This window comes from Balaenoptera acutorostrata, chromosome 1 (assembly GCF_949987535.1).
Source record: "Balaenoptera acutorostrata chromosome 1, mBalAcu1.1, whole genome shotgun sequence".
NCBI lineage: Eukaryota > Metazoa > Chordata > Mammalia > Artiodactyla > Balaenopteridae > Balaenoptera > Balaenoptera acutorostrata.
In genome coordinates, this window is record NC_080064.1 from 29,120,007 (window position 1) to 29,143,266 (window position 23,260).

The window sequence follows — 23,260 nt, forward strand, 5'->3', positions numbered from 1 at the left end:
AACTAATTCCTCTTTGCCTCTTGGTAGGTTTGTAATATAGTGGCAGGACAACGATGTATAAAGAAGCTCACGGACAATCAGACTTCCACGATGATCAAAGCCACAGCAAGATCTGCTCCTGACAGACAGGAAGAAATCAGTAGACTGGTCAGTAAGGCATGGTCTTTAAGATAAGCTAGCTTTCAGATGGGAAAAAAACAAAAAACAAAAAACAAAAAAAAACAATAGAAAATGCCTGATGGGACACAGTTACTCTTTGGTTTTTATATATGCAGGCTTTCCTGTTCTTTAGGTGAAGAGTAACAGCATGGTGGGCGGACCTGATCCATATCTTAAAGAATTTGGTATTGTTGTCCACAATGAAATGACTGAGCTCACAGGCAGGGTACTTCCAGCACCAATGCTGCAATACGGAGGCCGGGTAAGCTTTTTATTTTATTCAGCAAGCTTCTTCCAACAACCAATCAAAAAGGGATGAATCCAGGGTTTTTCCACTACACCACACTGAATTTACTCATAGCTTTGCTCATTATTGCTTTTTGTCTTTTGGCTAATATCAAATAGAGTTTTGTTTATCCCCTCATCAACTTTAAAATGGCCTTAGATTGTAATGTCTTTTCTCTTTTCTTTTGTTTCTTTTTTTGTGTTTTTTTTTTTTAAAGAATAAAACGGTAGCCACACCCAACCAGGGTGTCTGGGACATGCGAGGAAAGCAGTTTTATGCTGGCATTGAAATTAAAGTTTGGGCAGTTGCTTGTTTTGCGCCTCAGAAACAATGTAGGGAAGATTTACTAAAGTGAGTATCTTCATATTTTCAGCTTAGTAATATCCCTTCCAGATATGAAAATATCATCTTTATGTGAATGTGCTGTGTACACTGGCACTGAATCCCAGACTCCTATAGTGACACCATCTGGCTATAGGAAAAAGACCTTGTTCTTATAGTAAATCGCAGACTTGGGAATTACATTAAGAATCTGACTCAGCTTCCTACATTTAGAGCAGAAATTTGTGACTAACAAGGCTGAAGCAGTGCCGATTGGCAAATTCTTGAGTTCTTAGAGAAGCTTCCTTTGGGGTAATTGTATCTTTTCAGCTAAGATAAAAACTAGTTCATTTTTAATCATTACAGTGTACTAGAGAGCTTGTTTTACTGCAGGGTCACTGACTAAGATCATTGGTTCACATCTTACAGCTGCAGTTATCTATATACAGGAAGTTAGTGAAAAGGGTGGAAAAATCATGACGGGAAAAGGGAACTGGAGTGAAAGAAAGGAATCCTACAAAACATTGGCAAATGCAGAAAACAAATCATTCTGAAAGCTTTCTACAAATCCAAAATTTAAAACTTGACCATGAGTTTTGCTTTTTCTTAAAGTGATGATTTCTTTTGACATTGTTATTGAATCAAATCTATTACAAGTTTGAATGTCATCCTAAATATGGTGACTTTGTGACTGTGTGTTTCTGTATTCTCAGTTGAACACAAGCTTACCCAACTATTCTTGTACCTGGCTTACCAAAATACACGTTACCTGAAATTTTGACCTTGCTTTTTTCTTCAGTCCAGAATTACTTGACTTGAATGTTTAAAAAAATCTTTGAACAAGAATGCTATTCTAGGCCCTGAGACGCAGCTGAGGCACAATTATTTAAAAATTCAAAATGACAATCTGATAGTTTAATAATACAGAGTCTTCTGCATTATAATTAGTGATACAACTTCCAGGCTATTTTTGGCAACCAGTTAAAGATAGGGGTTTTTTGTTTGTTTGTTTATTTGTTTCTAAATTTGACTAAGAATTTACAGAACTGAAAGAAATATCTTAGAGGGAAATAAATGCTAAGAATGTGCCCTGAAATGAAAGCACTGTGCCACCGGTTCTATTTTAACAGGAGTTTCACTGACCAGCTCCGTAAAATCTCTAAGGATGCAGGAATGCCCATCCAGGGTCAGCCATGTTTTTGCAAGTATGCACAAGGTGCAGACAGCGTGGAGCCCATGTTTAAACACCTGAAAATGACATATGTGGGCCTACAGCTAATAGTGGTTATCTTGCCTGGGAAGACACCAGTATATGGTATGGACCCCTTTAATGTTGAATGAGGGATGATTTCAAGTAGTAGTTGTAGCAGTCAGGATAAACTAGGTTATGCTGCAGTCACAAACTATCCAGAACTCTCAGTGGCTCAAAGCAACAAAGTTTTATTTTTTGCTTTTGCTATGTGTCCATTGAGGGTAGACTGCAGCCTCTACTCCATGTCATCATATCATTTTCACTCTGGAACCCAGTCACTATTTGGAATGTTGCTGGCTCCATGGCAGAGAGAAAAGAGAGCCTGGAGGGTTCTTAACTTCTGCAATTTCTTGGTCACAACCAGCTATATGGCCCACCCAGCCTACGTGGGGGAAGTGGGATGGTGGGCAGGAAATGCAGTGGTAATGAGGGTAGTGCCATTTTACCATAGTCCCCAAAGCAGGGAGAACTGGAATGTCTGGTGAAAAGCATTTAGGAATATCAGAGTGGGGGAGCCTACCACTTCCAGAATAGGAGCTGCTTAGTTTGTATCTCTTATAAGAAGAATGATACAAAGTTCTTTTGGCTATCATCTAAGTAAAGGATTTGGAACCTACCTAGACCAACCATTTGAACTTTATAAAATGCCTTCAACCCTCTCTATATTTGTTTCTTTTGTTAGCTTCTTTTATCTGTAGTGTTTGGGGGAGGAGGGAAAGGAAGGGAAAAAAATCCCTTAGAATTCAAAGGGCTGGTGTGTGTACTGAGAGGGAGGAGCTGGGGAGATTGATTTCTTTGCCAGACCAGTCCTGTGGGAAAAGGAACCTCAAGGGACTTGAGTGAGTGGTGAGTGGTGGCAGGCTGCGGTAGAATAAAGGAAGTGGACTAGCTTCAAAGCCTGCAGGAGGGAAGAAAAGGGTAGGGAGAGAGCCTTCCAAACTCAAAAAAATTGCCCTGGGGGTTTAGCAGATGAAAGGACCACACATGAAAAGCATCTAGCACAACGTACAGTATATAGTAGGCGCTCTGTAAATGTTAATGTGTGTGTGGGGGGGTGTTTCCCTCTACTTTTAGTAATCAGGAGAATATATCAACATTTTTTAATTAATTAATAAACTTATTTTTGTAGCGGAGGTGAAACGTGTTGGAGATACCCTCCTGGGTATGGCTACACAGTGTGTCCAGGTAAAAAATGTAGTGAAGACTTCACCTCAAACCCTTTCCAACCTTTGCCTGAAGATAAATGCAAAGCTCGGAGGAATTAACAACGTGCTTGTACCTCATCAAAGGTAAGATCCTGAACTCTGTGTTTTCCATTAGTTTCTTAAGCTCTAACTTACATAATTTACAATAAAGCACACATATCTCAAATATACATCTTGGTTACTTTTTCTTATAAATGTATGCACTCATGTAACCACCACCCAGGTTAAATATAGAACACATCCAGCACCTCATCAGGCTTCCTCGTGGCCCTTCCCAATAGATAACCCCCAAAGGTTCTGACTGTTCTGACTTCCAGCACCATAGATTAGTTTTGCCTGTTTTTTTTCTGGCCCCACCCCGCGGCTTGTGGGATCTTAGTTCCCCTGACCAGGGACTGAACCTGCGCCCTTGGCAGTGAAAGCTCAGAGTCCTAACCACTGGCCCACCAGGGAATTCCCTAGTTTTGCCTGTTTTTGAACTTCTTATAAATGGAACCATAAAGTATATACTATTTTGTGTCTTTCTTCTTTTGCTGAATATCATGTCTCTGAGATTCATTCATGTTGCTATTTTAAGTAGAAGTTTATTCTTTTTTGTTGTGTATTATTTCATTTTATGAATATACTACAAAATTTTAGATATTCTTATACATTTATTATACAAGTCTTCTACATTTTTGGTGTAATTAAGTACTCTTTCTCTTGCAAGAGTGGAATTGCTGACTTATAGAAAATATATGTATTTAGCATTGATAGATACTATCAAATGCAGTAGTCCCCCCTTATCTGCAGTTTCACTTTCCCTGGTTTCAGTTACCCGCAGTCAACCTCTGTCCGAAAATATTAAGTGGAAACGTTCCATAAATAAACAATTCTTCAGTTTTATTTAATTAATTAATTAATTTATTTATTTATTTATGGCTGCATTGGGTCTTCATTGCTGCACGCAGGCTTTCTCTAGTTGCGGCGAGCGGGGGCTACTCTTCATTGTGGTGCGTGGGCTTCTCATTGTGGTGGCTTCTCTTGTTGTGGAACACAAGGTCTAGGCGCGCGGGCTTCAGTAGTTGTGGCACGCGGGCTTCAGTAGTTGTGGCACGCGGGCTCAGTAGTTGTGGCATGTGGGCTCCGTAGTTGTGGCTCGTGGGCTCTAAAGCACAGGGTCAGTAGTTGCAGCGCACGGGCTTAGTCGCTCCACGGCATGTGTGATCTTCCCAGACCAGGGTTCAAACCCGTGTTCCCTGCATTGGCAGGCGGATTCTTAACCACTGCACCACCAGGGAAGTCCCAATTCTTAAGTTTTAAATTGCATACCATTCTGCGTAACCCAATGAAATCTCGAACTCTCCCTCCCCATCCAGCCCTGGACATGAATTATCCCTTTGTCCAGTGTATTTAGGCTGTTTATGCTACCCATCCATTAGTATAGGAAAGAAAACTAGTAGATATAGGATTTGGTACATCCACTGGGCATCTTGGAACATATCCTCTGCAGATAAGGGGGGACTACTGTAGTTTTCCAAAGTGGTTGTACCAATTTATATTTCCGCTGAGAGTTCTAGTTGCTCATATTCTTGCCAACACTTGGTGGTATCAGTCCTTTTAATTTTAGCCATTTTGGTTGAGGGTAATAGTATCTCATGATGGTTTTAATTTGCAATCCTCTGATGACTAATCATGTTGAGCACATTTTCATATGCTTATTGGCTAAGTAGACATCCTCTTTTGTGATGGGCCTGTTCAGTCCTTTGCCCATTTCTTAGATTGGGCGGCTCCTTGTTAATTTGTAATTTCCTTGTCTGTTGAGATATCTGACTTGTCTACTCTACAGTGTTTTTATGTGAAATCCTGTATGTGGAAGTGATTTGGGAAGTTAAATTTTGTCTGTGATATTAGTCATTTTCATACTTGAGAAGAAGGTGAATTTAAGTGCCTTACTCTTATACAGTTGTATCACAGTTCTCATTTTTGTCCTTGAATGAAACGTCTAGGTAAATAAATCCTTCCTGCAACATTGGTAGATGAGGTATATAGACCATAGGGGAAGTTAACCTAAAGCATGATTTAATTTTACCCCAAACAATGTAGCATAGTGGCATAGAGTACAGACCTTTTTGTCAGGCTTCCTGGGTTTGGATTCCAGCTTTATCACTTCCTAACTGTGTAATCTTGAGCAAGTTCCTTATCCTCTTATATCTCATTTTTTAAACCTGGAAATCTGAGATAATAATTGTACTACCCTCATAGAATTGTTGTGAGGACTAAATGAATTCATACGTGTGAAGTACTTAGCACAGTGGTTGGTACATAATATATGTAAGCTGTTATTATGTTCTGTGTATGTATCTTATGTATATACATTTGCTCTTATACCCTACTATGCCAAACCCATGTTGTATGATGATATATAGAGGGAAATACAACCCAGTCTCTGCCCTCATGGAACCTCATGTTTAGTACCTATTACATGAGATTGTCAGATTTGGGATGCCTCCTAGGTATACTTTAAAAATCAATATTCACAGTCCCAAATTCTACCTTTAAGAATTTACCAGAGAAGTAATACATGCATGATATTTTTCTCCTTAATTCCATAGATAAATTAGTGCCAAATAAATGAATTCATTCTTTTAGCAAATATTAGTTGAGTGCCAACTGTGAGCAAGGCAGTGTTTTAGGCACTAGGGATACAGCAGTGAACACGACAAAGCAAAACAAAATTCCTGCGTTCATGGAGCTTACATTCGTGTGTGTGTGTGTGTGTGTGTGTGTGTGTGTATACAATAAATAAAATAAATAAGTAAAATATGTGGTAAAAGTGTTAAATACATGGAGAAAATAAAATAGGGAAGGAGATAGACTTTATTCTCTTCGCTAAGTCTCATATATTGGGGGTTTTGTGCCAGTTCCATGTACATTGTGCAATTCAGTATCCATTGTAGAAATCCTAGGATCCCAGGAAAGCCTGTTCTGGGAAAGTTTTCCCTTTACACATAGAAATTTTGTTAAATTTGGGTCGGGTCCTCTTCCTGACTCTACCCTTCCTACTATTGCAGAAGAACCATGTTGGCTTCTTCAGTCAATTCAGATTCATTGTACTGGGTGACACAGATACTCAGTGGGCCTTAGCGTTCTCTCCCAATGGACACGTCTTTATTCTCATAAGATTATGCCTGTGATTATGTCTGGTGATCTTGCTAAACAAAAACATTTTCACCCATATGTCTGAGTGGCAATGTCTCCTTAAATCTGAGCAGGCCCTCGGTGTTCCAGCAGCCTGTCATCTTCCTGGGAGCGGATGTCACGCACCCCCCAGCAGGGGATGGGAAGAAGCCTTCCATTGCTGCTGTCGTTGGCAGTATGGACGGCCACCCCAGCCGGTACTGTGCCACCGTTCGGGTGCAGACGTCCCGCCAGGAGATCTCCCAGGAGCTCCTCTATAGTCAGGAGGTAATCCAGGACCTTACTAACATGGTTCGAGAGCTGCTGATCCAGTTCTACAAATCCACACGCTTCAAACCCACTCGGATCATCTATTACCGTGGAGGGGTATCCGAGGGACAGATGAAACAGGTACTCTCTTAATCCCATAGTTGCCTTCTGGGGCTTCTAGGTATCTGATGGAGTTTCCTCCCATCTGCCACTCCGAGTAAATCAGATCTGAGAGGTGCCTGAGAGGTAGGCAAGTTCTCTATTAAACATCATTCTATTTCTAACTCCTAGGTAGCTTGGCCAGAACTAATAGCAATTCGAAAGGCATGTATTAGTTTGGAAGAAGATTACCGGCCAGGAATAACCTATATTGTGGTGCAGAAAAGACATCACACACGACTCTTCTGTGCAGATAAAACAGAGAGGGTAAGAACACATAGGATAAGCTTTATAATCTGATGCAAGTGAATATGTTTTTGGTTTTTAAAAAATATTTATTTATTTATTTAGGCTCTGCCGGGTCTTAGTTGTGGCATGCAGGATCTTCATTGCAGCGTGCGGACTCTTAGTTGCACATGCATGCAGGATCTAGTTACCCGTCTAGGGATTGAACCCAGCCCCCCTGCACTGGGAGCGCAGAGTCTTACTGACTGGACCACCAGGGGAGTCCTGTGAATGTGTTTTTGAGTAGGCATACATATAGTTTTTTTTTTTTAAAGCAGAAGTGCCTAATAATAATTTAATAAGCATAATAACTCCAATTGAGCTTAGATGAGCAATTTTGAATGATACAGGTTTCAAGACTGAATATTTCTCTTATGTGACAGCAATACTGGTTTCTAGAGTTTTTAGAGGGAGAAGTTAAAAAATGCCATGTACACTATGGTGATACAGGAAACCTCCAAAGGGAAGGTTTACTACTTGGACTTTATTGCCATTTGCTATTTTTTGCTACCGGCGCCTAAGGCATGGTTCTAGAGTATAAAGAAGAATTTCTCTTCCAAATGATTTTACATCAGTGCAGGGGATTCTTAGGGTACACACTTTGAATGCCTGTGATGTCACATTTACTAACCATGGGCAGGTTAACTTCTCTAAGCTGTAATGTTCTAACTGTAAAGTGTGATAAGAACAATACCTATCTCACAGGGTTGTTGTTAAGGATTAACTTAGTAAATGAATGTTAATTTTGGGTACAATTTCCAGCATTTGATAAAAGGCATTTTGTGTAACCTATTTATAATCTGATATTAATGTGTAAACTAGGTAAATTTTAGGTACACAGTGTTGGATGACTTCACTTCTATGATCTTTTCTATGACATTACTTCAACTTTTTCAGGTTCTCCCTGATCCACTCTCAGAGAGACCAGTTCTTTCTGTTTCCTGATCTTGTTGTCTTGTGGGTCACTCCCACTGTTTTCTAGTACACGCTTAGTTTGTTTTATTTTTTTAAGGATTAGATTTTTCTTTTTAATTAATTAATTAATTAATTTTTGGCTGCATTGGGTCTTTGTTGCTGCACGTGGGTTTTCTCTAGTTGCGGCGAGCGGGGGCTACTCTTTGTTGCAGTGCACGGGCTTCTCATTGCAGTGGCTTCTCTTGTTGCGGAACACGAGGTCTAGGCACGCGGGCTTCAGTAGTTGTGGCACGCAGGCTTCAGTAGTTGTGGCACGTGGGCTCAGTAGTTGTGGTGCACAGGCTTAGTTGCTCCGCGGCATGTGGGATCTTCCTGGACTAGGGCTCAAACCTGTGTCCCCTGCACTGGCAGGCGGATTCTTAACCACTGCGCCACCAGGGAAGTCCCACATGCTTAGTTTTTGTCTCTAATCCAAGGCTGAGCTGTTTCTTCTTGTTTTCTGAATCATTAGAGAACTAAGGTTTTACCTTTGGGCCACAGGTCCACCAATCAGCTCAGATTCAAAATACTGTCTTCCAAATTGCCAAACTCTGACTTGGTAATACTTCTTAAATTCTGCTAATTCAAATTCTCTGAGCTCTTGACCAAGCTCTGGACACAAAACATCCTGCCATCCCCTCCTTAACTGCAGAGTCACACTCCATCCCTCTGTTGACTTGCTATTCATGTAACTTTAGGACCTGGACTATCTTTCTAAACCCCCAAGCTATCTCATAGCTTTGTTCTTGACCATCCAGTGTCACTCCTGACCTTTGAAGATTGACAGTCCCAATACTTGGTCTACTTTGCACCCCTGACACCAGCATCTTCAATTCTCTAAACATGCCTCTTGCCAGTCTCCAACTCTGAAGTAGTGTACTTGCCCATTTCTTTTGCTTCTAGTCTTAGGCTGATTGAGGTTTCTGAGGAAAAAAGTCATTTATTTAATAATGAACCATAATACAAGTTCTTGACAGCAAATCTCAGCCAGGCCTTTGATGCTGCAATTTCTTTTCACTTACCGTATTCCCCAAAACATCTGTTCTAAACCTTTATACTCTTCTCAAGTCCCCAACCCCATCCATGACGCATTCATTGCCAACAATTTACATTGCCAACAATAGAATAACCTTCTATTTCCTCCAGAAAACAAAATTGAGAAGGCATGAATTTTCTCGGCTTCCTCCCCTTTACTTTCAAATTTAGCTAAATCTGTGTTTTCTTATTTTCTTCCTTGAATCTGAGAGGCTAATCTCTCCACCTATGCTTTCTTTCCCTCCACCTGTGCTTTCGTTTTTAATGCTTTCTGCCTTCTCTAGAGCCTCACTTCATTAATTATCCATTTTTTTTCAAAATTTCAGTTTTCCCCATTCCATTGCCTCCCTCTCCTCACCTTTTAAAGTTTCTCAGCTCTTCCTCAGTCTCCCTCAAAACTTCTCTTCTCCCTCAACCTACCTGCCATTTTTTCTTTCCTCCCTTTCATGACCAAACTTATAGGAAAAAAAGACTTGATTTTCTTTTTGTATCTTCTCACATAATACTTCAGTTCTCTGTTGCCTGACTTTTATTTCAGTGACTCCACTGAGATCGTTCTCTCAATGACTTGCTCATTTTGAATCCATCGATATCTTGTCAAATTCCCACACTGACCTCTTTGAAGCACTTATGGATGTTTGCCTTCTTTGGCCTTAGCAATATGATTTTCCAGGTTCACTACCCACCTCTGTAATTAGGCTTTCTTTGACTCCTCTTCTTCCTCTGTCCATTAAAACACTGATGCTTCCTGGCATTTCATATTTCTCTCTTCTCTTATCAATTTCAACTCCCTTAGTCTTGCTTACTTTTCCGGATTCACTTATTTGCTTATAGATTCCTAAATCTGTATTTCCAGCCCCAGATTTTCTTTTTTTTTTTTTTTTTAGATTTAAATTATTTATTTATTTATTTATTTTTGGCTGCGTTGGGTCTTCGTTTCTGTGCAAGCGGTTTCTCCAGTTTTGCGGCAAGCAGGGGCCACTCTTCATCGCGGTGCGCGGGCCTCTCACTATCGTGGCCTCTCTTGTTGCGGAGCACAGACTCCAGACGCGCAGGCTCAGTAGTTGTGGCTCACGGGCCTAGTTGCTCCGCGGCATGTGGGATCTTCCCAGACCAGGGCTCGAACCCGTGTCCCCTGCATTGGCAGGCAGATTCTCAACCACTGTGCCACCAGGGAAGCCCCAGCCCCAGATTTTCTATGCAGCTCCTGATCTGCCCTTCTAACTGTCTACCGGTTTACTTAGATGCTCTGTAGGCATTGTATCAGTCAAGATAGGCTAGGCTGTGCTGTGGTAACAAAAGACTCCAAAGTCTTAGTGGCTTACTAAGATTTATTTCTTGTTCACATTACACATTCATTGTGGCACTGCTGCAGCTGGGACCTCGCTGTCCTCCCTTTGGAACCTAGGCTGACAGAGAAGCATCTGTCTGGAACTTCACCAGTCATTGTAGTAGAGGGGAAAAAAGATACATGACAAGCCATATGCTGGCTGTTAAAGCTTCTGCCCAGAAGTAGTACATTTCAGGCCACATTTTATTAGCCAAAAGAAGTTACATGGCCACTTCTGAGTTAATTGGGTAGGGATGTATAATCCTCCCCCAGGGAGGGGCATGGGAATATTTGGCACCCATGATACAATCTACCACAGGCATTTCAAGCAAAGCACATCTAAACCTTCTCCTTATTGTTTTATCAGCATCTAAAAACTATTCCTCCCCCAATTTTCCTATTCTTCTATTGCTTGGCATCACTGTATATTAGTCAGCCAAGTGAGAAACTTCAGAATTGTCTTTAAATTCTTCTCTTCCTGTCCCCCCTTCCCATGTCCAGTGGGTCAAACTATTCTCTGTGTTCTGCCTTGAAATCTCTTGTCTCAACTCTTCCTCTTGTGTGTTCCATCTGCCCTAGGCAGAACTCTTCAGTATTGCAAGAGACTTCTAGCAGTCTCCCTGTCTCCATTCCTCCTTCACAAATGCATCCTCCGCCTACTGTCAGGGCTAGGTTTTTAAAATACAGATCTTATCCTGCCACTCCACTGCTCAAAAATCTTCATGTTCCCCCTATTGCCTACCAGATGCTTTCTTATGGTGCTCAGTGTTTTCCCATGGTAGCCAAAACACATTTTAGTTTGATCTTTCACCATGCCCCCATACACCTTCCATTAACAATGTGACTATTTCCATTTCCCATATACATTGTGTATTTTTATCCCTGGAATGACCACATCCATCCCACCTTTTTTTCCCCCATTATTTTTATAATAAGATATAATATAGACACAGTCAAATTCACTATTTTTAGCGTACTGTTCTGCATGTTTTGACAAATGCATACAGTTGTGTAACTACCACCTTAATATATAGAATGATTCTGTCACACACAAAAACACACAAAAACTCTCTTATGCCCTTTTGTAGTCAACCCTTTCCCTTACCTACAGCCCCTGACAACCACTGATGTATATTCCGTCCCTATAGTTTTGTTTTTCCCAGTATGTCATATGAAAAGAAGTCATAGCCTTTGGTCTGGCTTCTTTTACTTAGCATAATGCATTTGAGATTCATCCACGTTATTGTGTGTATCAGTAGTTTGTTCCTTTTTTATTGCTGAGTAGTATTTTGTGGTATAGATGAACCACAGTTTGTTTATCCATTCCTGACTGTAAGGGGTATTAGAATATTTCCATTTTCATTCTATCCCCTCTATCCAACCTGTACTTATCCTATAAGGCATGGCTCAACCATTTCCTCCCACCAGCTTTTCTTCCGTAAGGCCCTTATTACATTGCATTGCAGTTCATTGCCTGTGACTTTCATGAAGAGCAGGAGGGCAGGTTCTTTAGTTCTCTCTGTGACTCTGTCTCTCATCCCCAACATCTGTTGCAGAGCCTTGCACATGGTGCTCAAGCAATAATTATTGAAATGAACATGCCTGGACCCCCTTTTCCCTAGGGCAGCACCTCTTTAGGTTCTCATCTGTAGATTCCAGGAGATTTTTTTTTTTTTTTTTAAACTTTTTCTGTTCCAGCTTTTTTTTTTTTTTTTTTTTTTAATTTTTATTTATTATTTATTTTTGGCTGTGTTGGGTCTTCGTTTCTGTGCGAGGGCTTTCTCTAGTTGTGGCAAGTGGGGGCCACTCTTCATTGCGGTGCGCAGGCCTCTCACTATCGCGGCCTTTTTCTTGTTGCAGAGCACAGGCTCCAGACGCGCAGGCTCAGTAGTTGTGGCTCACGGGCCTAGTTGCTCCGCGGCATGTGGGATCTTCCCAGACCAGGGCTCGAACCCGTGTCCCCTGCATTGGCAGGCAGATTCTCAACCACTGCGCCACCAGGGAAGCCCCCAGGAGATTTTTTAAAAGGGATTCTATGGTCAAATAAGTTTGGGAAATGCTGTATACTTCATCTCCCTCTTAAAGATTTTACATTACTAGATAAAGGTTCTGAGAAGTCATACAATAGAAAAGCCTTTCAACTGTGTTTTAACCCAGTATCACTCAAATTTATTTGACCATAAAACACCTAAACACATCCTGCAGAACTAATATTTCTAAAGCATACACTTTGGGAAACAATACTAGAATGATTGTAGCTCAGTTACATTTCCTCTTGTCCAGCTAAGTACCCAAGGTCACATATGAATTTCACAGAATGAGACTTTTCTATACTCATGTATGTTATTATTATATGCATTGGTGCATGATCTTCAGCTGAAGTTAACAATAGTTAGAATGGGGCCAAATAAGTTCCCATCAAATTTGTGCCAATATGCTAAATGTACTACCTCGTGTGGAACCCTTGTGTACAGCAGAAGTGGATGAAAACTGACCAAATAGCAAGATTTAATTCCTTTCCTTGAAGTTCTCCTCTCTGCTTTTCTAGAAGTTTGATTTTAGAATTTGGCTATAGAAGAACTTTAGAATTTTAAAAGTATCAGAGATCATCACCTAATTTTATGTATGATTAGATTGAGGCTCAAAGATATTATGCTTTGTTCAAGGTATGTAGTTGCAAGGCTGGGCTTAGAACTGAAACTATGGTTTTCCTAATTCTCATTTCAACGCACTCTTCCTGATAATGCATGTGCCGGTGAATTCTTTTATTGATCCTGTGAAAGTATTAATTTTGTTGAACCTGGTGAACCAGTTCAAAGATTCCTTCATCTTAACTTTTACTGAAAGTTGTAGGTTGTTTTTTTTTTACTCCAAATAAGGAATAAAACTGATTTTTTTTTCCCTCAGGAAGCTTATCCATCTTAAATGTCTTTTTTTCCCCCTCTGTGAACACACCAAAGTGTCATCTGTAAAATAGATGACAATAATGCAGCCCAAAGCCACAGGTAAAATAATTCTTTGCCTGGATTCCCTTAGAGAAACCGTGGAGTATATTTGAGAAAATATCTAAGGTTGAAATAGTTGGGCTAAGGGAAAGTTACAGAAAATTCAACATCTTGAATTAAACTGATTTTCAAGAGTTCATTTAAGAGCAGTATACTAACTTGTTACTAATGGCTTGAGCTCAATTTAGCACTTTGATGACTAATTATACTTTTTTTTTTTTTTTTTTAGGTGGGGAAAAGTGGCAATGTACCAGCAGGCACTACCGTGGATAGCACCATCACGCATCCATCTGAGTTTGACTTTTACCTCTGTAGTCATGCAGGAATTCAGGTAATTTGGAAGCTAGTCCAGGTCTTTGATTTGATAAGGAGGTGTTTGCAAATTCAGCAACTAGCTTGAGTAGACTTGTTATTAAACACTGTACATAATTTTGTTAATGCTTGTATCCTAGAACTGTTATCTTTTGGTCTAGGTACCTGCTTGTAGGTGTGCTAGGCAGGAATATTTCTGAATTTAAGTAGGTTTCAATTCTCTCAGGTAGTCAACCCATGTCAGAGACATTAATCATAAAACTCTTTCTCCAGGGAACCAGCCGTCCTTCACATTACCAGGTCTTGTGGGATGACAACTGCTTCACTGCAGATGAGCTCCAGTTACTAACTTACCAGCTATGTCATACCTATGTGCGGTGCACACGCTCAGTCTCTATTCCAGCCCCTGCCTATTATGCCCGCCTTGTAGCATTCAGGGCAAGGTATCATCTGGTGGATAAAGATCATGACAGGCAAGTTTCTCAGGCAAATAAAATCTTTCTGTCTGTGTTAGCAGCATATTAAAAAAAATGAGCTACTATAGAAAACTTTTAGGAAGAGTTAAACTTCCTTTTAAGGTTTACATTTCAAGGAGCAAATAAAATTGCATGTGCCTTTAAAAGCTGATAATGTGACTTTTGGTCCAAAAATTGCCCAGGCTTGTTCATACTTGTATGATGTGTCTAAAGTCTGCCCCAAAAAGCAGTCTCATTTGAAACTGCCTGTGGATTTCCCATAGAGCCAAATGCATTTCAGCTCTGCTCAGGTCCTAAGCAGCCTCAAAAGGTGTCCAGCCCAGTGCCCTGGCTCCAGTCAGAGCAGTCACAGGCCTGTGGATTCCACTTCATGCAAGGGCGAAGTCCTGACCAGTTCGCTTTACTTTCAGTACAGTTTTGGAGAATGCATCAGAGGGAACCTGGGTTTGTGTCGGGAACAGGTGGGGTACCAGACCATTCTCACCCCCAAATAAGGATCTCAGGAGAATCAGACATATTGACCTGTTATTGAGCTACTATTAAATAACTAAACAAGCTTTCTGCGTTAAACTTTTTTTTCCAAATGACCATCTGTGAAGTGTAGCCGTTTCTGGGCTCTTCCCCAAGTCCGAATTCAGCTGCTAAATAGTAGACATTCCACTGCAAGTCTATTTCTGTACGGGTTGAAAGTACGCTATTATGGAAAATGCCCAGCTGTGGCTTTGTACCTTCCATTCTTTAATATACATATTCATTCAACACATTTACTAGGTATTGCCTGTGTGCCCAACACTGTACTAGGTACTAAAAACTGTAAGTTGAGGATGACATGTTTCCTGGGATTTTATGCTTCAGTATGGGATACAATACAGGCAAACATAAAACCGACAATTAGCCCATAGCAGTATAGATGAAAGTGCAATTGGACATCAGAGGAAAGTCTGTTAGAGATTTCATAGCTGGATGGGTAGGATTTGGCTCTACAAAGAAGAGAAAAGAATTTTCCAGGCAGAGGGAATAATGGACACAAAGAAGAGAGGACAAGTGACATGTTTGAACCATAGCAAGTTTTCTTTGGTTGGAGCATTTGAAAGGGGACTAGCAGGCATGAAGCTGGAAGAATATGTTTGTTAGAGCAAGATTACCTTTGTTTAACGTAAGAGGCTAATCCTGGGATAAAATAGATATTACTCAACAGTTAATTGGATGTGAGTGACAGAGAAGAGGATGAAGTAAAAAATGACTAAGATTTTGAGCCTAGATGATAAGGGTAATAATAATTTAAGTAGAGAAGTCAGAAGAGGGATGGTGATTTCCCATTTACTAAGCCCTTTATCACATAGTGCCCTTAAAAGGTATGTTCAGAAGTTGTTACTGTTATCCTAAAAGATCAAGTTCAGAGGAGTTGTTACTTGTCCAGAGTCGTATAGCTAGTGAGGGGAAGACAAGAAAGGCTGGTGGCATAGTAACATTTGCTGAGTATCTGTTATGTTCCAGCACTGTGCTAAGCACATGCATTCATTCATTCATTCATCCATTCAACAAATGGTTATTGAGGCAATGCTATGTGGCAGGCACTAGGGATTTAGTGGTGAGTAAGACAGACAAAGTTGCTGCTTTCTCGGAGATCACATCCCAGTAGGGAAATAAATAATTATCCAAATAATAATCCTTCAAATAAAATAAAAGTAGAGGATTCTGTGAAAGTATATTCCAGGTGGCTCTGACCTGAACTTCAGAATCAGGGAAGATTTATTTGGGGGAAATGACATTTGACTGAAGCCTAAAGGACAAGTAGGCATTAACCAGACATAACAGACAATGGAAGTCCTTGTGTAGGCACTGTTGAAGATTTGGGTGTTTGCAGACATTATTCTAATTAATTGCAACAGCCCATTAAATAAGTTGTATTGCATTTTCAGCTGAGCAAACTGATGTTTAGAGAGACGTTACAAATTCTTTAAGGAGCCACACCTTGAGCCCAAGATCTTGAGTCTAGTACTATTCATGCTATTTGAAACATGTGGAGTTTGAAGTGATCTTTTGTTACTCTTGGTTTTTTTGCTTTCTTTTCCTTACAGTGCGGAAGGCAGTCATGTGTCAGGACAGAGCAACGGCCGAGATCCTCAGGCCTTGGCTAAAGCTGTGCAGATCCACCATGATACCCAGCACACAATGTATTTTGCCTGAGAGTCTCAGAAAAAGAACTCAACCAGTTTGGCACCCCATGCAGGCTCAAAATGTTTCAAACGCCTACTGCCTCTAGAGAGAGCCAAGTTGACTTCAGGTGGTCTTCTACCAGCAACTCAGAATAGTTGCACTGAATCTATACTTCGCAGCACTGTCTGATGCATCAACAAAATTGAGCCATTTTTTTAAAGTAATAGATACTCATTGATTATCTTTTCTGATGCACTGGACTGAATTTTTACCTCATCATGCAAAGGCTAATCAGCCTGAACTTTCTAAAGGACTTTATGAGAAAGGTTTCTATGGACTATTTTGCTAGCTGTGGTGTTCACCGCATCCCTCTAGTCTTACAAGAGAAGCTTATTCCTTTTTTCTGTATTCGTCGAGTGGGGTATATACATAAATGGGAGAGAAAAACCAAACAATCTACTTCAGTTCAGTGTAACTATTTAATTGTGTGGGTCCATAGGCTTTTTAATGGAGATTTCTGACTTCACCACTGTAAATGCCTTTAACGAGCATTAATTTTTGAAAGTTTTACAGAGTTTTATTAGTTTTACTACTTTATCTATTGATCTCTACAGACTTGTGCTGGTGCAAGTACAGGCTGCCAGGCAATTGCACTATATTTGGCTGCAGATTCAGACAGGCAGTTCTCTTATTTGGTTGACTTTTGTGAATGTGTAACACATGTAATGCATGTCGCGGTGACAGATAACACTGCCATGGTAAAAGTACTCATGTTTCCCCCTCTTTGAAAAAAAGTAGCTTTTAGTATTTTTCAGAGTTTTCAAAAGTGCCCATTTTATGCTGCTGTGTGGTTTGTTAGATCTAAATGATTTTTAAACTTTTCTCATAGCAAGTTAACTTTGGCAATAAACATTTTTTAAAGTCCCTCGTCTTCCTCCCCCTGACAGTGTAGTTTTTTAGATGAGATTTCGGTATGATTTTTATCAGCTGTTTCTTATAGATCATAATCTGGCAATTTCTGAAACTGGTCAGAAAAGACATATATTTCCATGCCTTTTTAAAGAATTCTTTTTATCTGTTTTATAGTCACAGTTGGTGTCCTGTCACTTTGTTTTAAAATAAGCTAGAACCAGGATGCTTCCTTATTGAACAGGCTTTGCCAGTCCTTAAGGTACTTTGAGTGATGCTGCAACTTGCAAAAATGTACCAGCATTTAAAACTTTATTCCCTGGGAATCAAGGTTACTCACACAATTACTTGTAGTGCAAATTTTTTGCTTCTCTTTCAACCTGAAATGTACTTGGTGGGGTTTCCTTCCTTTTATTAAACTAAAACTGCACAGAAAAGGTTGATTTTTCTTAATAGATTCTGGATTCCGTTCACAGAGAGACAGGATTCCTTTCTTGTCCAAACAAAGGGAGTTGATCTAAAGCAAGCATCAGTTAAAACGTGGGGGAAAAGGTATTTTGTATTTAGTGTAGATATTACTTTGTGAATGGACAACAATTACATAGAGTCTTGATAGTTCCAGCCAGTGTTTCCCAGCCCAAATTTTACTGACTTGGAATTCTCTGTCCTGGAACCTCAGGAGTGAGAGCTGAAAGGAGGGATAAAAGGCCCAGAGCCACTCCATATGGCTGAGGAAGGTGCTGGGGGAAGAGATAGATGCAGTGTGGTAAAACGGTTTTGCCACCTCTGTCTGGAAACTGCTGGTGGGGGAAACACTGGATCTAACGGTGAAGGATGTTGCTTGAACTCATTAGCTGGTCCAAATCTCTTAAACTAGCCTTCTCAAAATCCCAGCAATATAAAGCACTGTTTTTCTTCAGTCTTTTAAACAAGCTTGTAAATACACTGAAGTTTACATTTCCATGTGCTGTTGATCAGCGGCGCCACCAGTGTTTGCTGAAACTGGTCTCTGAGAGTTTTATAATGTATATGGAGTCCTAAAGCTCATTAAGATACAAGTGCAGACGTCTTTGTTCTCTTCATAGAGTGGGATGAAAGCAAGCTCTGTAATTGAGGCACAAGATAGGCAGGAGTGAAGGAGATGGCAGATGTTAATTTCTTAAGATTTTCCTTTTTTGCAAATACCTCACTTGGACACTACAAATCAGGACACGTTGGTGAGGGGCTGGCTGCTGCTTTTTATTCACACTTTTTCAGGGAGAGCGCAGAAGATACCCTTCAGCTTGGCCACCCTGGACGCAAGAGGAGGAAAAACAGAAGTTTTCTCTAGGAAAAGGATGACTTGCTGGAGTCCAGGATGTGAAGAACTCTTGGTGGCTGGCTGGCTGGCCAGTGGGCACCCCATCTGCACTTGAGTGCCTCGGACTTGCTTGTTAATAATGCACAGAAGAAGCGTCACTTCTAACCATCTCCTGGCATGTATGGAGCAGGGAGCAAGGCGGAGTGCCAGGAAGCCCTGACGTGCTTGCAGATGGGCTATACACTCGACCTTGAACTGTAGTTTGTAAGACCTCAGTCAGTCCTAGTACACTGGGGCAAATCAGTGTAGTGGTGGAGGAAAAGCCGGGAGACCTATTTTTATAGGAAAACAGTACCTTTGAGGGTGTAATGCTGCCGTTTTGGACAAAAGGAAAGGAATATAGAAGAATTAGGATTGTTGGAAAAAACTTGCTGAGTGGTGAATCTTTAAGAGGTAATTACTGCAGAATACGAGTTGCAGCAATACTTACTGCAGGCAGGTCTGAATGCATAGTTTTAATTTGGCTTGACAACTTGAACACGTTAACCCCTTGGGACTGACTGAATCATTATGCATGTGTCAATCAATGGGAGGTGTGCATTCTCTAGAAGTAGGTGTAGGCGGTTTGGTTTTTTTTAATGCAGCCTGTTTAGGCACTGTCATGTGGTGTGAAAGATTTAAATGTAGCAATGCTAAAGAGTTAACAATTTTGGGATAAGGCACGGGGACATTAAAAGAGTGGTGAAGATCCAAATGTTGAACCAATTATGTTTTGTTGTTGTTAGCTGTAGAGTGAACTAGCTGCCCAGCAGTCTGGGCAGACAGAACATATTCATTCTTACTGTAAATTCTATTTGCTGCTTCCAAAGGAGATGATTTACAAGCAGACATATTCTATATGGTCTGTATTTTAGGATCTGGTGCCCAGCCTACATCAGAGCTTACCTACCTGGCTCAGCTACCTACCCTTCCTGTGGGAAAAGGTAATCCACTGTTTAACCAGGCTCACCCTCTCTGCCCTGCCCTAGCAACCCTTTGTGGATGTGCTGTAAGATTTTCTTGCTCAATAGCAAGGTGGTAGCTCTGCTATCATTTTAAGAAAGTGGAGGCTGAGGGCATTGTATCAATACTGCTTCAACTCCAAGGATTTTTCCTTGTAAAATTAAAGGGAAGATCTTGTTATCGATTAACCATTTTCTTACCCCTTGCTATTGACATATTCATGCTCTTTCTATGTCTAGTAGCTGAAAAATGTTTGCATTTGTTCATTTGACTAATGGTGTCATTTTTGTTTCTATATTGTTAGGCCTGTAATGTTCTAAAATGTATTTTATTAAATTTGGACTGGATGTATGTCTCTAGCAATACGAGGTACTTTCTAAACTATTAAGGGAGGGGTGGTATCCCCAAGTTGAGATAAGATGATGGTTGTTTAAATTTTGCAATTTTTTTTGGTCTGCAGGGATATTTTGTGTTCATGTGTCCATAAAAGAATAAATTGGCATTCTTGTGCCAAACATTGTTTTTCTTGTCAATTGTCTAATAAATATAGTGTATACTGTAATAGCAATACACATGGTTACTTTTTTTTTTTTTTTTTTTTGGCCACACCGCGCAGCTTGTGGGATCTTTGTTTCTCAACCAGGAATTGAACCCACACCTTCGGCAGTGAAAGCACAGAGTCCTAACCACTGGACCGCCGGGGAATTCCCCATGCTTACTTTTTAAAAACAGTTTCCTCAGTATAAGAAATCTGAGAAAGAAGAACAATGAGAAAACTTTGTGTTTTTAACTCCTGGGTCTCCTTATTTTTAGAAATTGTTATTTGGGAAATTTAGAAGAGCTTCTTGCAACATTTCACATGTGAAATCTTAAAGCTTCAGCAGAGTTCTGGGTATAGCTCTTAATAGGGAGATCTATTTCAGTGATGTTCTGAGAAAAATCTGTAGTCTTCAGAGGACAGCATAGCCACGTACTTTATAAGACTGACTTCTTCAGAGGAAGAGCTGCCCAAATTCACCCATCCTGGGGCTATCCAATCTCAAGTCTTTTCATTCTTACCAGCAAAGCCCTTTTGTTAAATCATGGCAAGGATAATGCAGAGATTTGCATAACGTGGCCCTTATACTCAGGGAATTTATAGTTTACCAGAGGAGCAAGTCCTACATACAGCCAACTTTACTATAGGTAATTGTTTTTTCCATCAGTACAGTATCCCCCTCTCCATATTTGTCTATTATCAAACAATTATCATGAACCCAATATATGCCAAGCTCTGCCTAGGTGCTGGGAATACAGAAGAGTAAAAACTTAATTCTCCAAAGAATTCATTCTAATACGGCATAAGGTGGGGAGGAGGAGGGAGCAAGATTAACATCTGAGTGCCTAATATATGCAGTCATTTTATACTGACATCTTTAATCGCAGCCACAGTCCTTTGAGGTTGATGGTGGTATCCCCATTTTAAAGATGAGGAGTCAAAGTTAGAATTGAAGCCAGGCCTATCTAACTTCATTATACCTGCTACTGAGCGTGAAATTATAGGAACTTAAAAAGGGAAACAACAACTTTTGTCATGGGGAGTCAGGAAAGACTACAGAGTCATGAATTTTGGGATAGATCATGAAGCATGAGTCAGACTTTGCCAGGTGGATAAGTGGGGAACAAGGGGATTCTAGACACACTGTTCCCTTACAGTAGATTAGCTATAATTTTTATCTACTTCAATTCTTTCCTTTATTACTTCTTTGGGTGATAGAATCTCTCTTTCTTACGGGAACGCCATTATTTTGTGTGTTTCAAGTGAGTCCAAATGGCCTTCCTCCCACTTCTTCCCCCTCCATTTGTGTCCTGTTCATGTCCATCCTTGAATCAGTCCCTGGGGGATGTGTCACATAATGACTCCTGCGTCAGGGAGTGGCCAGCAAGTAGGCAAGTCACAGACAAGGCATGTTCCTCTTCTGTCTCTTTTTCTCTATCTCTTGGCTCTGATTTCCTCTATGTTGACTTTATTCTCCAGAAGCTATTGGCAAATCTTTAAGGAGAAGAGGGACAAAATCAGATGAGGAAACTAGCAACTATAGTACAAATTGACTGGAGAAGGAAAGAAATTATTTTAGTTTAACAATCATTTTTGGAGCTCCTATTATGTGCTAAGAAATATAAAGATGAAAGACACAAGTTCTGGTCATTGAAAGGTTCACTTGTAAACTTGGGGGCCACATACGTAACAAGGTAGCTTTAAGGGTTAAGTATTATGAGAAATATATACACATAACCATGGGACCACTTAGGCTGCTAACCCAGCTTGGGGAGATCAAGGAAGGCTTCTTAGAAGAAATGATGACTGAGATGTCTTATAAAGAATAAATAAGAGTTTTATAAATGAACAAGGTGGAAGTAGGCATTCTAAGGATTCTTTTCATGGGCAAAGGCACGGAGGGGAAAACAAAGATCATGACTTGTTGGGATGAATTACAAGTAATTTCAGTACTCTTGGATTATAAGGGAAGTGGAAGTGATAAGGCTGGACCACAGAGGCAAGCACCAGTTTCTGACAGGACAGGACTTGCATGGCATTCTAAGGAGTTTAGAGTTTGTCCACAGGTACAATAGCACAGTCTGATTTGTGTTACTTAGGCTGTCAGTAGTGTTGTGGGTAGTTTGAAGCTGAAGTTCTGAGAGTTTTACTGTGGTAGCTCAAGCTAAAGATGATGAGGCTTGAACTTGAGCAGTGATAGTGCAATTGGAGAGAAGGAATGAACATGAGATATTCAGAATTTAGAAGAAGCAGAACTTGGGGAAAGTGGATATAGAGAGTGCAGGGAAGGAAGTAGACTCATGAGGAGGGCTCTCAGGTTTCTGGCTTGGGTAGCTGGGTAGATAATAGTGCCATTGAGAAAATGAACACAGAAGAAGCAGATTTGTGATTTGTGGGAAGTAAGAATGTGATGAGTTCAATTTTGGATGGATTTGATTTGAGGGTGGTATATATGGACTGGAGAAAGGGATTTGGAAGCCATCAGTATATATATCTATATATCTAACTATAGCTACGTCTATATCCTATTCATTCTGTTTCTCTGGGGAACCCTGACCAGTACAGGCTGCTCTTAGTATCTTCTCTTTGTTTTTGATTTTCAACACTTTAATAGGCCTAGGAATCTTTGTATTTATCCTGCTTAGAACTTTGTCTTATTCATCTTTGTGAAACCAGCACGCAGTGTCTGGCATATAGTAGATGCTCAATAGATGTTAACTAATATCATTTGAGGAAATTCCCCAACACAAAAGTCAGAGAACAAAACAAACAGTAAACATAACTCAAAGAAAATAGAGACCATGAAAAGGGAACACAAGAAAACTTCCCCCCCAAATTGTTTTTCTTTTTAATTTTTAAAATTTATTTGGCTGTATTGGGTCTTTTAAAAAATATTTATTTATTTTAAGATTTTAAATTTTATTTATTTATTTATTTGGCTGCATTGGGTCTTCGTTGCTGTGAGCAGGCTTTCTCTAGTTGCAGCAAGCGGGGGCTACTCTTCGTTGAGGTGTGCGGGCTTCTCCTTGTGGTGGCTTCTCTTGTTGCGGAGCACGGGCTCTAGGTACGTGGGCTTCAGTAGTTGCGGCATGCAGGCTCAATAGTTGTGGCACATGGACTCTGGAGTGCAGGCTCAGTAGTTG

At 40.3% G+C, this 23,260-nt stretch overlaps 1 protein-coding gene across 4 annotated transcripts in view; it reads left to right on the forward strand.

The window, feature by feature from the left end:
- Positions 1-20,099, forward strand: part of AGO4 (argonaute RISC component 4) — a 39,595-nt gene extending 19,496 nt beyond the window's left edge. For 3 of the 4 annotated variants that reach the window (XM_057554678.1, XM_057554689.1, XM_007182511.3), the window contains exons 9-18: positions 28-147; positions 293-421; positions 663-796; positions 1,897-2,081; positions 3,148-3,307; positions 6,478-6,793; positions 6,944-7,078; positions 13,650-13,751; positions 14,006-14,205; positions 16,290-20,099. In XM_057554678.1, coding sequence (XP_057410661.1) covers positions 28-147; positions 293-421; positions 663-796; positions 1,897-2,081; positions 3,148-3,307; positions 6,478-6,793; positions 6,944-7,078; positions 13,650-13,751; positions 14,006-14,205; positions 16,290-16,398 — 1,590 coding nt within the window. In that variant the 3' untranslated portion in view covers positions 16,399-20,099. The remainder of the gene's footprint in view (positions 1-27; positions 148-292; positions 422-662; positions 797-1,896; positions 2,082-3,147; positions 3,308-6,477; positions 6,794-6,943; positions 7,079-13,649; positions 13,752-14,005; positions 14,206-16,289) is intronic. The other variant, XM_057554682.1, reaches the window with a different exon arrangement.
- The last annotated feature ends 3,161 nt before the right edge of the window (positions 20,100-23,260 follow it).